The 10409-nt window shown below is 39.4% G+C and overlaps 1 protein-coding gene across 1 annotated transcript; it reads left to right on the top strand.

Moving 5' to 3' along the window:
* Window positions 1–365: 365 nt before the first annotated feature.
* LOC108888004 (F-box/LRR-repeat protein 3) lies at window positions 366–8643 on the top strand. Its single transcript, XM_018683787.2, has 6 exons — window positions 366–793; window positions 2180–2384; window positions 3764–3928; window positions 4049–4171; window positions 4740–4911; window positions 5081–8643. Exons 2-6 carry the CDS (start codon window positions 2181–2183, stop codon window positions 5719–5721), a joined length of 1305 nt encoding a protein of 434 aa, XP_018539303.1. The 5' UTR covers window positions 366–793; window position 2180; the 3' UTR covers window positions 5722–8643.
* The last annotated feature ends 1766 nt before the right edge of the window (window positions 8644–10409 follow it).

Raw genomic sequence — 10409 nt, forward strand, 5'->3', positions numbered from 1 at the left:
TCTACTACTAACACTTTTAACTGGGGAAATTCCAGACTCCTGTCTATGGTGCTTAAGTAGTCTTAAATAACACTGTGAAGCCAGCAAGCTTTTTCAACTGTTTGGCTTCAAGTAATCAACTTTCTTTTTAACTTAAATTTTATTGCTTTATATCTTATGTTTACAGAACAAACACAAGCAAATGTAATGATATAACTTAAGATGTCTCTGTCACTGTATACGTGTTTTTATGTTTTCCTGTGTGCATTCTTGCACAGTGTATATCTCACAGCAACTCTATCTTTGGGGGTGTTTTTATAGATATAATTGATTTTTTAAAAATACAGCCATTAGACTGACCACCCGTCTAACTATCTGTGTATATTCCTTTTTTGTTGTTGTTGCTTGTATGGCTGTTCTTTGTCTAATATTGTGATGCATCATATTATCTTTACTAAAGATTGATAGACGCACAGAGAAACGACTCCCCCTGCTGACGGTTCACTGTAACTGCAGGCCAGCCCACTCGCTCAGCTCGACACAACAACACAAACGCCATCTTTAGCTTAACTACCGAAGCAGCAGAGTTGTGAGACGAAACTAGGTCAGGCGCTGGGAACACGAAAAGACTCTTGAAAATCTCGCTCCATAAGCTCGTAGTCGGTGTCTGCCAACCTCCCGACACACCGTTCTGTCCTATGGTCCAATGTGTTTGATCGGTCGGCCAGCTCGAACGCAGTTTTCTTGTGTCGGTCCCGGTTGACGTTGAGTGATCGCCTTTTCTGATAAAACATCCGACGAAGGCGAAAGCCAGGTAAGAAGATGGCTGGGTTTATAACTCATGAGAATATACATTACGTGACTAGATAGTCAAATTTTCAGTCGCAGCTTCAGATTAATTAGTATTCACTTGTTTGCTAAGAAGTTAGCAAGATGAGGCGCTCGGTTCGGCTAAGCTAACTCCGGTCTTGGTTCGATGGGTTTGTGTTGAAAACTAACCACTAAACGTTGCCAACGTTGTGTCATTTATGTGCCAAAAATGTGCAGTTGAAGGCAGTTTTTGCGAGCAGGAGCGAACTTTGTTTTGATCAGACGGTGGCGTTGGTTGAGGCAGAGGGAGGCGTGTCCTCCTTACTCTCAGGTGGTCAGAGGAAAGCACTGAAAACACAGTTGAGGGGAAAAGATTTGCCTTTTGGGGCAATTTTACTGGTTATTCACAAGTCTGTCAGGTAGGTCTTGGCAACACGCTGAATAGACACCATTGTAATCAGGGGGCCACCTTCCTAAATATATCACAGTAATTGTTTTGCATGCATGACAATGGGAAATCAAACATTGCACGCTGACTTGCAAATAAATGTGCACTGATTAACCCTGATCCTGTCATTATCCAATAATACTGATAAAAGATCACTGTAAAATTCACAGTGAAGCAAATTACTAGTGATACTGCTTAAGTATTGATGTTGCTTAGTAAAAGTTAGTGGGAGTGGTCCATATAAATAAAATGATAAATAGTGTGATATGGCTTTTTTTTTTTTTTTTTTTTAGAAAATCAACAGAGAAACTGTGTATAAAAAAATGTATTTAATCAGATAAATCCCTTTGAGGTTAGGTGACACCTGGCCAGGATGACAGCGCTTCAAGTTTCAGATTAAACAATAACAAGATCCGGCACAGAAATAACAATATCAGTACAAAAAAAGGTGCCAATGCATGAAGGCTTAAATAATCTGAGAACAGGCAGGGTTACAAATCATTTTTCACTATTAAAGCTAAAATGAACTGAAAACTGAAACTGTTAGTGAAGGAATAAATTGCCATAGAGTTTACAGTCTGAGACACTGAACCTCATGTCTCACACATATGAGTAGTTGCGATTTTACCTAAATGCTGTTAAATAAATAAATTTACTAATTTTTGCTATTTCTTATTTATATTATGTGTTAATGAGAAATGTTGGTGCTCTGCAGCCACATATCATTTCACAGATACATAATCAGTATGTGACCGCATGAGTCAGCCCATCAGACATGGACTGCTGTCTTAATGGGATAACATTTAGTCTGCCAAGCATGTCAGGTCTTGTGATGAAGAAACCCTGCAGTAACAGTGCTGTTAATCAGGAGCATCTTTCCCGCTGTAAAGTTCACTTGTCCCAACCATCTGGATTTTGTTTACTCCCCTTCTGTTTACCCAGGATGAAACGAGTTCTCCAAGGGAATGAGCAGGAGGACGGGGGTGGCACCAGTGCCGGGTCTCAGGAGACTCTTAAACGGCCCTGCAAGCAAAGGAGGGAGAACGATTTGGAGGAGGAGGGCACCCGCTGGGAGTGTCTGCCTCAGGAGATCCTGCTCCACATCTTCCAGTACCTGCCTCTACTGGACAGGGCTTACGCTTCTCAGGTAGCCAAGTAATCATGTCCCATCAGTTGCTCAGTCGCTACACTATAATATTTGACAGTAAGCAGTATTTATTGTATTTATTTATTGTAGCAGCTTGCAGTTCATTCTGATGGTCAGATGGTGGTTTGTAAGAACTCACTGATTATTACTGTTAGTTAGGGTAGCAAGTGGAATGCTGTTTTATTTAAAACAGCTGAAATAACAAGAGGGTGCACTTTAAATTTTTTAAAATATTGTTGCAATAAGACTTTATACCACTTGGGGCAGCACTGAGCACAGTGTTGCATGAACATGCAGAGCTGTAGGAGATAATAATAATAATACACCTGTGTAAACTTTGTTAATCTTACTTTACATATACTTAACATTGACATTTATTTACAATAATGGGCAGGTTCAGATTTTGTCGATCCTGCTTGTACTTTGACTGCTACCCTCATACATAGTACGTAAAATCAGGAAAGGACAAATGTAAAGTAAATAGCTCTCCGAATTCAGAAAGGCTACAAACAGTAAAAAAAAAGGATGGCTTCAAGAACAATCGTAAAGTGAAACTGCAAACACCCATACAAGATCAAATGGATAAATATAGCAGAACCAACAGTTTTTGTGCTTTTGGTCTTGTATATGTTACGTATTCATTTACACCTGGGCAACTAGTGTGCATCGTGAAGTAAAATTAAATTTTTAATAACGTTTTTATCACTTTTTTACTTTACGTCATTTCACACTCTCAGCTGACTCAGAAAACGTGTGTAATGATATATATGTGTGAAGGCAGGCTGTCACAACAGCTGTTCTGATTTTTCTCTGGATTTTTGTGCAAAAAGTGACACATTCTTTACACGTGTATTGACAATACATCTGGCTTCTTTGGTTTGTCTGATTTCTTTGGTACCACATTATTAACAAAACCCACAGTTGGGCTCTTAACAATGAACCAGGGAGGGATAAACACACAAACATACACTCACACCTGGAGTTGTTCTGTGCCAACAAATCTCATACTCTTGACATTTGTGCCAGGGTGAAGGCCACTTGCCTGGGGGTAAATTAAAGGTTTCTGCTCTCTCCTGTGAATCACACTTTGACAGCTTACGGAGGAATTTAAAAAGTGCTTTTGGCCAAAAGCCCTTTTATGGAAAATAATGATAATTACAAATAAGACTCCGTATAAAAGAGTACTCAGTCTGCTACCAGCGAGTTAGTTTTGTTGCTGATGTTAGCCACATGAAAAATGTATACCTCTTTTCATTTTACTATATAGTTTTATCTTGTTAAGTCAGTTTTGAATAACCCTAAGCTTAACCAAAGAAGGAATGTTTCTGAGAGAGACAGGTCACGTGGCTCAGATCTTGATTTTACTGTTGTTGCCACAGGTGTGTCGAGGCTGGAACCAGGCTTTTCACATGCCAGAGCTGTGGCGGTGCTTTGAGTTCGAGTTAAACCAGCCGGCCAGCTCCTACCTGAAGGCCACACACCCAGACCTCATCAAGCAGATAATCAAAAGGCACTCCAACCACCTGCAGTATGTCAGCTTCAAGGTATAAACTGATAGCAAGGATGAGAGGAAGTGGTGAGGTGTGTGATGAAGTGAATTCTTACGTCCTGTTCAAATTAAAGTGTCAAAAGGTTTTCATTTTCTCTCTCCATACTGGGTTTAGGTGGACAGCAGCAGAGAGTCCGCAGAGGCAGCGTGTGACATCCTCTCTCAGCTCGTGAATTGTTCTTTGAAAACACTGGGGCTCATCTCCACAGCCAGGCCCAGTTTCATGGAGCTGCCCAAAGTGAGCTGCGGCAAGATAATTATTTCTGTGCATCTTTATCCACAGGCAAAGTTTAGACCTATTCACCAATTCACCAGATTAAAGCTGTGATGCAGCTGGTCTGAGTAATGCCTGTGAGAGGGTCTGTCATTTAAAATCTCTAAAGTTGTCAGCTAAAATCACAGCACTCAGCCGTTTTCTGTGACAGTCAATCTTGAAGACAATCCATTAACAAAGTGGTATGGCTGCACATTTGCATCTGCACGTTTGTTTTTTAATTCATGCATATAATATAAAAGTAGGAGTGCTTGTGAGCACGTTCTGTTCTTTTTATATCCTGTACTTTGCAAGCACCTGCACAGAGATGCATATACACTCATACAAAGGTTGACATGATAGACGTTTCTGCCAACCACAGAGGGCAGTAATGGAAAAGTGTAGTGGAATTAAATGGCGGCCTCTGGTTCCGTCTGCATGTCAGATTGTTTGATGTCTTTGGAAAGTAAAACTAGCAATTTAAGGCTGCCTGAGAAGACTGACTGTGTTTACTGAAGAAAAAGGATGACTAAATGTTTCTGTCTCCCACCAGTCTCACTTCATCTCAGCGCTGACAGTGGTTTTTGTCAACTCCAAATCCCTGTCCTCCCTGAAGATTGACGACACGCCAGTGGACGACCCCTCCCTCAAAGTCCTGGTGGCCAATAACAGTGACACACTCAAACTGCTGAAAATGAGCAGTTGCCCTCACGTTTCACCTGCAGGTACTGGACCATAGAGGGAATGGTAGATACCAGGAATGTTAATGATTAATAATGACCAACTGTTTACAGTTTGAGTGATCAAGAGCAATTATAGCTGATACTATGCAGAGTTGATGCAAACCTGTGACGTATGTAAATATTTCTTCTTCTTTCTTTCTCTCAATTGCAGGTATCCTATGTGTGGCTGATCAGTGCCACGGCCTGAGAGAACTGGCTCTCAACTACCATTTGCTGAGTGACGAACTTCTCATTGCCCTGTCCTCGGAGAAGCACGTTCACCTTGAGCACCTACGCATTGACGTGGTTAGCGAAAACCCCGGCCAGCAGTTCCACACCATCAAGAAGAGCAGCTGGGACGCCATGGTACGCCACTCTCCCAAATTCAATCTGGTCATGTATTTCTTCCTCTACGAGGACGAGTTTGGCCCCTTCTTCCGCGATGAAATCCCCGTCACGCACTTGTACTTTGGCCGTTCCGTCAGCAAAGACGTGCTAGGCCGCGTCGGGCTCACCTGCCCGCGTCTGGTCGAGCTGGTGGTGTGCGCCAACGGGCTGCGGCCGCTGGATGAGGAGCTGATCCGCATCGCCCAACGCTGCACGCAGCTGTCTGCCATCGGCTTGGGAGAGTGCGAAGTGTCCTGCAGCGCCTTTGTGGAGTTTGTCAAGATGTGCGGGGACAGACTGACGCAGCTATCCATCATGGAGGAAGTACTGGTCCCAGATCACCGCTATGGGCTGGATGATATCCACTGGGAGGTGTCAAAGCATTTGGGTCGTGTCTGGTTCCCAGACATGATGCCAACCTGGTAGAGATCTGGAAGAAGGTGTAGGTTTGTATGAGTTTACGAGTGTGTGTGTGATGTGTGAGAGTGCCCTCCTGATTTTTGAGAAAGCTCCCTTCCCAGACATCACATGCACCGGCCCGAAGACATGAAGAAATAACATCTCTTTGACTTTTGATCTGATAAAATGTATGTTCATTGATTTCAACTCTACCATTCAGTTTCATGTGTAAAATTTTTATATTTATGTGTATATTTATGCCTAAATTTGTTTGTTTAGTTGTCAAATATAACATTTAGCACCTTGTTCTCTGAGCCATCGCTCATGGGCTATGAAACCCTGCAGATTGGTTATGTGTAGTGTTTCAGGGAGTATTCAGGGGTGACACTTTACCAGGGGAATTAACAGGAATGTCTGGGAATAACTGGGAATGAGTGGGGAAAGTTGGGGAGTTATTCAATTTACACAGCTTTTATTTGCTGCATGCGCAGACTGATCCGTAGATATTTTTACAATATGATGAGCGGGCATCAAGTATTAATCAGAAACCTAACAGTAATGAGTTTTATTTCAGTTCAATAACTTGATATACTGATATATTCAACAGATTGTCGTCATCACACTACAAAATATGTTTTAGGTCCAGCATTGCAGTAGTTTAGAAAACAGGTGTCTTCATGTGTGATGGGAAAATGCTCAGTACATTAGATGGGGATAATCACCATTTATAAGCTAATATATTTTATTGATATCCAGTTAAAATCATCCAAATTCACAACCTTGACTCTCATGGAAGGGTTTTGAATTTTCCTTTTTTGTTTCTGACATTTCACACACAACCTGGGTAATGATATGTTTTGACTGTACAAGACACATTTCATTTTAAAGGAACAGTCACCCTTCACAGTGTGTGCCAAGCTTGTTTGATCTCGTGACTGCGGTCAGGTAGGCAATAGCACATAAAGATTCCATGTTGAATCCATATGTCTTTGTTTGATTTTGGACTCCATGTGTCTGTCATCATCTGTTATCGCGTCCCTACATAATGTCATCAAATGTGTTTCTGAGTCACTGCACCAAGTGTGCAAGTGTCTTTCTCCGTCCTTGGATTTGGATTTGACATGGACGGCGCTAAAGACAGCTCCATCTCCCTTTTTATAAGAACAGCTATTTGTGAAGGTGGTGCTCTGTAGTGACTTTGGCCATAATCATGTTTGTTTGTATATGCTGTATATATCTATACATGTGTATATATCTATCTATATATATATATAAGAGTGATGTTTGAGCATATTTTTGTGTGTAATGTACAGTAGCTATATTTCTGTAATGCCTGACACATGTTCCTATTGTAATTGTACTTGTAAATATCAAAGTGTTAAATTGCAAAACAAAATTTGGGGATGGGGGGTGGGGGTGGGGGGTAAAATGTAGGCATCATATATCTGTACATTTAGTGAATCCTACTGATGCACTTTTACTCTAACGAAGGACTCCGCAGTGTCATTGGGGCATGAAATGAAACACAATCTGCAGCCTATTGGTGGTACATTTTGGCAGTGGTCAGTAAATCTGTCAGTGAATCACCCTTGGTAGTTAACTTGCTTTTTATAGAGTTGTTTTCTATTCTATAAAAACAAAGTTAGTTCTGAAAAAGTAAATTTGCAGGTGGTATTGTTGAATTATTAACAGTTGGAAAGCTTCTGGGAAAAAAAACAGACCTGCTCAATCACTGCACAATCAGTCACTGTGCCAATAGTCTATACAGTCTATAGCCTACCTAAAAAGATATATAATCTGGCTTAGCATTTCAAAAATATATATATATATATTGGATTGTAAAAAGAGCAGAGAAAAGGCCGATATTTTCAATCATGGTCAGTTGAAAAACACACAAGATCTAAAAAACATTTTTCTGTTTGTGAATTGATCTTAGATGTAAATGTTTAATAATAATTAAGGATTGAGGATTTACACGCGAGCACAGGGCTGCACAATTACAACCAGTGCTATCATACAGAAACACCTGGCTGGCCTATAATAAGAACAGTTCTTTTGGCAACTTAAATTGATGGTGGTACTTTATATTTAGTATATAATATATTTAGCTGTTGCATAAAAAGATTAAGTGCCACATCATCCAGAAACTCCAGAGCTCATTTGGATGTGGCAGCTGCTGTAATATAATTGATAAAAATGTGAAAATTATGATTTTTTAATGAGGTAATTGTGCAGGCCTGAAGAGATGAGATGGTGTGGCAGCTGAATATTGATGTAACTGAATGTTTGGAAGAATGTGTAAGAATGAAATATTTATGTCTTGCTATTGTTTTGTTGCAATAGAGTGAAAGAATAATATTTGGAACGTGTCTTAAGGTGGACTTATCAAGGATGTTGCCTGTGTACTTTGTTTCAACCCTTGGACCATGCAAGGAAAGAGACCTGTAAATCATTATGTTCAGTTTAAATGGATACTTGTTTTACAGAGTTGATTTTTATGTGTTGTGTATTTTGTTTGAAAACGTTAATCAAAAGGAAAAAAATCACTTCACATTAATGTCTCTTCAGTTGTTCCCCTTTAATAGGAATCCATGATCATGTCTTAACTTTTTCTCTTTCTGAAGGTCAATAAGGCCTGGAAATTGACTTTTTTCTTTCACTGGCTTACAGTACGTTTTATTGTGTATTTATAAAGACATGCCATCTGCTGTTTATTATTAAATGCATTTGTATTCAGTGCTTACAGATGATTATTGTAATATTCAACTATAGGCCTAGTTTGGCCTAGTTTTTTATAGAGTGTACAGTGGCAGTGTGTTGTTTTTATTTTAGCTAAACAAGGCTGCATTGTACTGAGATTTATTGGAAGGTAATTTCTTGTACTTTCCCCAAAGATATGTAATATTTAAGTTCATAGCCATATTAAAAAAAATGCCTGTTTGAAGACAACACTGTTGCTTTAATTCATTGTCTCATTGTCTTTTGCATAGTTAGTTACATAGTTTAATTGTTTCAAGACAATATAGGTCTGAAGAGAGCTGAGCTGAGTTGGACCTGTCGTCTCCTCAAAGGTGCTTTAAGTTTAGTAACAAAGCATTTAGTAAAACAGTCACGTAAATGGTTTTAGGGAGTGGAAAACAACAAATTAGGCATCAGAAATTAATTATGTTTGGACACCCTCAGTAATATGGTTCATGGTAAACCTTAATTAATTTAGATCAGCGTGTTTGTACAGGAGCATAATACCTTGTGCTAAAAAAAGAGACTCTTTCAATCAGCGAGACTATTAATCTACTCTACAGCCATAAAGCAACCGTGTGAGGTTGAGCTAATTACTGACAACAGCATGTTAACATGGAATAATGTTTATCTTGTTCACCAGTTGTTCATCAGTTTTGCAGGTATGTGGTCATACCTGCAAAAGTGATACCTGACCTCTTGATGGCACTAGATGAGAAGTCATAGGATCACCATGACATGAATGTTTAATGTTTAATTTAAAGGCAAACCACCCAACAGTTGCCAAGATATTTCACTCAACCTCATGGTGACAGAGGAGGAAAAGTCAGTGCATCACCAGAGTCAGGAGGAGTCAAGTAGATGATTTGTGTGCATAAATTTGGCTTTACATAAATTTAATTGTATTGCAGCTTGGTGTCTCTGCACTTCTCAAAACCTTTTCTCTTAAGTCTGCTGTGCAACATACAGTCTATGATCCACACCCAGTTTTTTTAAAGCTGTAATATCATCAGGATTTCTGGCAAAACATTCTCGAACTGACTCAGACTTAATGTAATTGTCAGTTTGAAGGTACCCCAAGACTAAATCAATGTTTTGAATATGCAAGAAAGAAACAAATCAATAACAGAGTCTGGACTTGACAAGGAAAACTTTACTGCCTAAAACAGTGAGTGCATTAACATTAGAATCACGGTTAGAGTCTTATCAAGGTTTTTCACCATATTCAGGATATAGAGTTGGAACATGATGCACCTGGCTCCCTGTTCACATGATCATAACAGTATTCAGCCTCTCATTGTCTGCCTGCAGGTGTATCTTGATCCTACCCTTACTGACACACTTCCTTGTAACTTGAGTTTGCCAACACAGAAATCTGAATGTGGTCAAGTAGACTCTCTGCCTTGAGAATGATGCCCTGATAAAATTCCTTATAAAACTGAAAATTAAAACTTCCATTTTGGTCATATTTGTTTGTATTAATGTTTTTATAATTCTCATATTCCCCTTCATAATTCATTTGCACCTCCTCCTAAGCTTTTATCCTCTTTCACTTGAGGGATCACAAATACAATTTTATTAGTCAAGCACTGTACAAAATGTCTTGGGTAACAGATAGATCATATTTGTTTACAGTGAATAATGGGCTAAATATAACTTGTGTTATTTAGTAGAAAAGTACACCTCCACTAAAGATGCAACCCATCTTGATTTTACCATGTAAGCCAGTTGAAATGGTTCAATTGAGTTTCAAACATTCCTGCAAGGAAACTGGATCATTACAGAGAAAGGAAATAAAGTGCAACATAGTACAACTAAATGTTATTTATACACCACTTACCCCTAAGCAGAGCGCTATCCAAGGAGGTGTATAAACAACTGTAAACACAAGGACATAAAAAGAGACACAGGCAAGAGAGGATGCATTCAAATAATAGCTCCATTAAGTGAAATCAGATAAAAGACATAACTTCAGG

This window comes from Lates calcarifer, linkage group LG2 (assembly GCF_001640805.2).
Source record: "Lates calcarifer isolate ASB-BC8 linkage group LG2, TLL_Latcal_v3, whole genome shotgun sequence".
Taxonomy (NCBI): domain Eukaryota; kingdom Metazoa; phylum Chordata; class Actinopteri; family Centropomidae; genus Lates; species Lates calcarifer.

Coding starts and splice junctions, on each gene's coding strand:
- LOC108888004 (XM_018683787.2), top strand. CDS start 2,181: ATGAAACGAGTTCTCCAAGGGAATGAGCAGGAGGACGGGGGTGGCACC. Junction 2,385..3,763: donor ACAGGGCTTACGCTTCTCAG/GTAGCCAAGTAA, acceptor TTGTTGCCACAG/GTGTGTCGAGGCTGGAACCA. Junction 4,912..5,080: donor CCCTCACGTTTCACCTGCAG/GTACTGGACCAT, acceptor TCTCAATTGCAG/GTATCCTATGTGTGGCTGAT.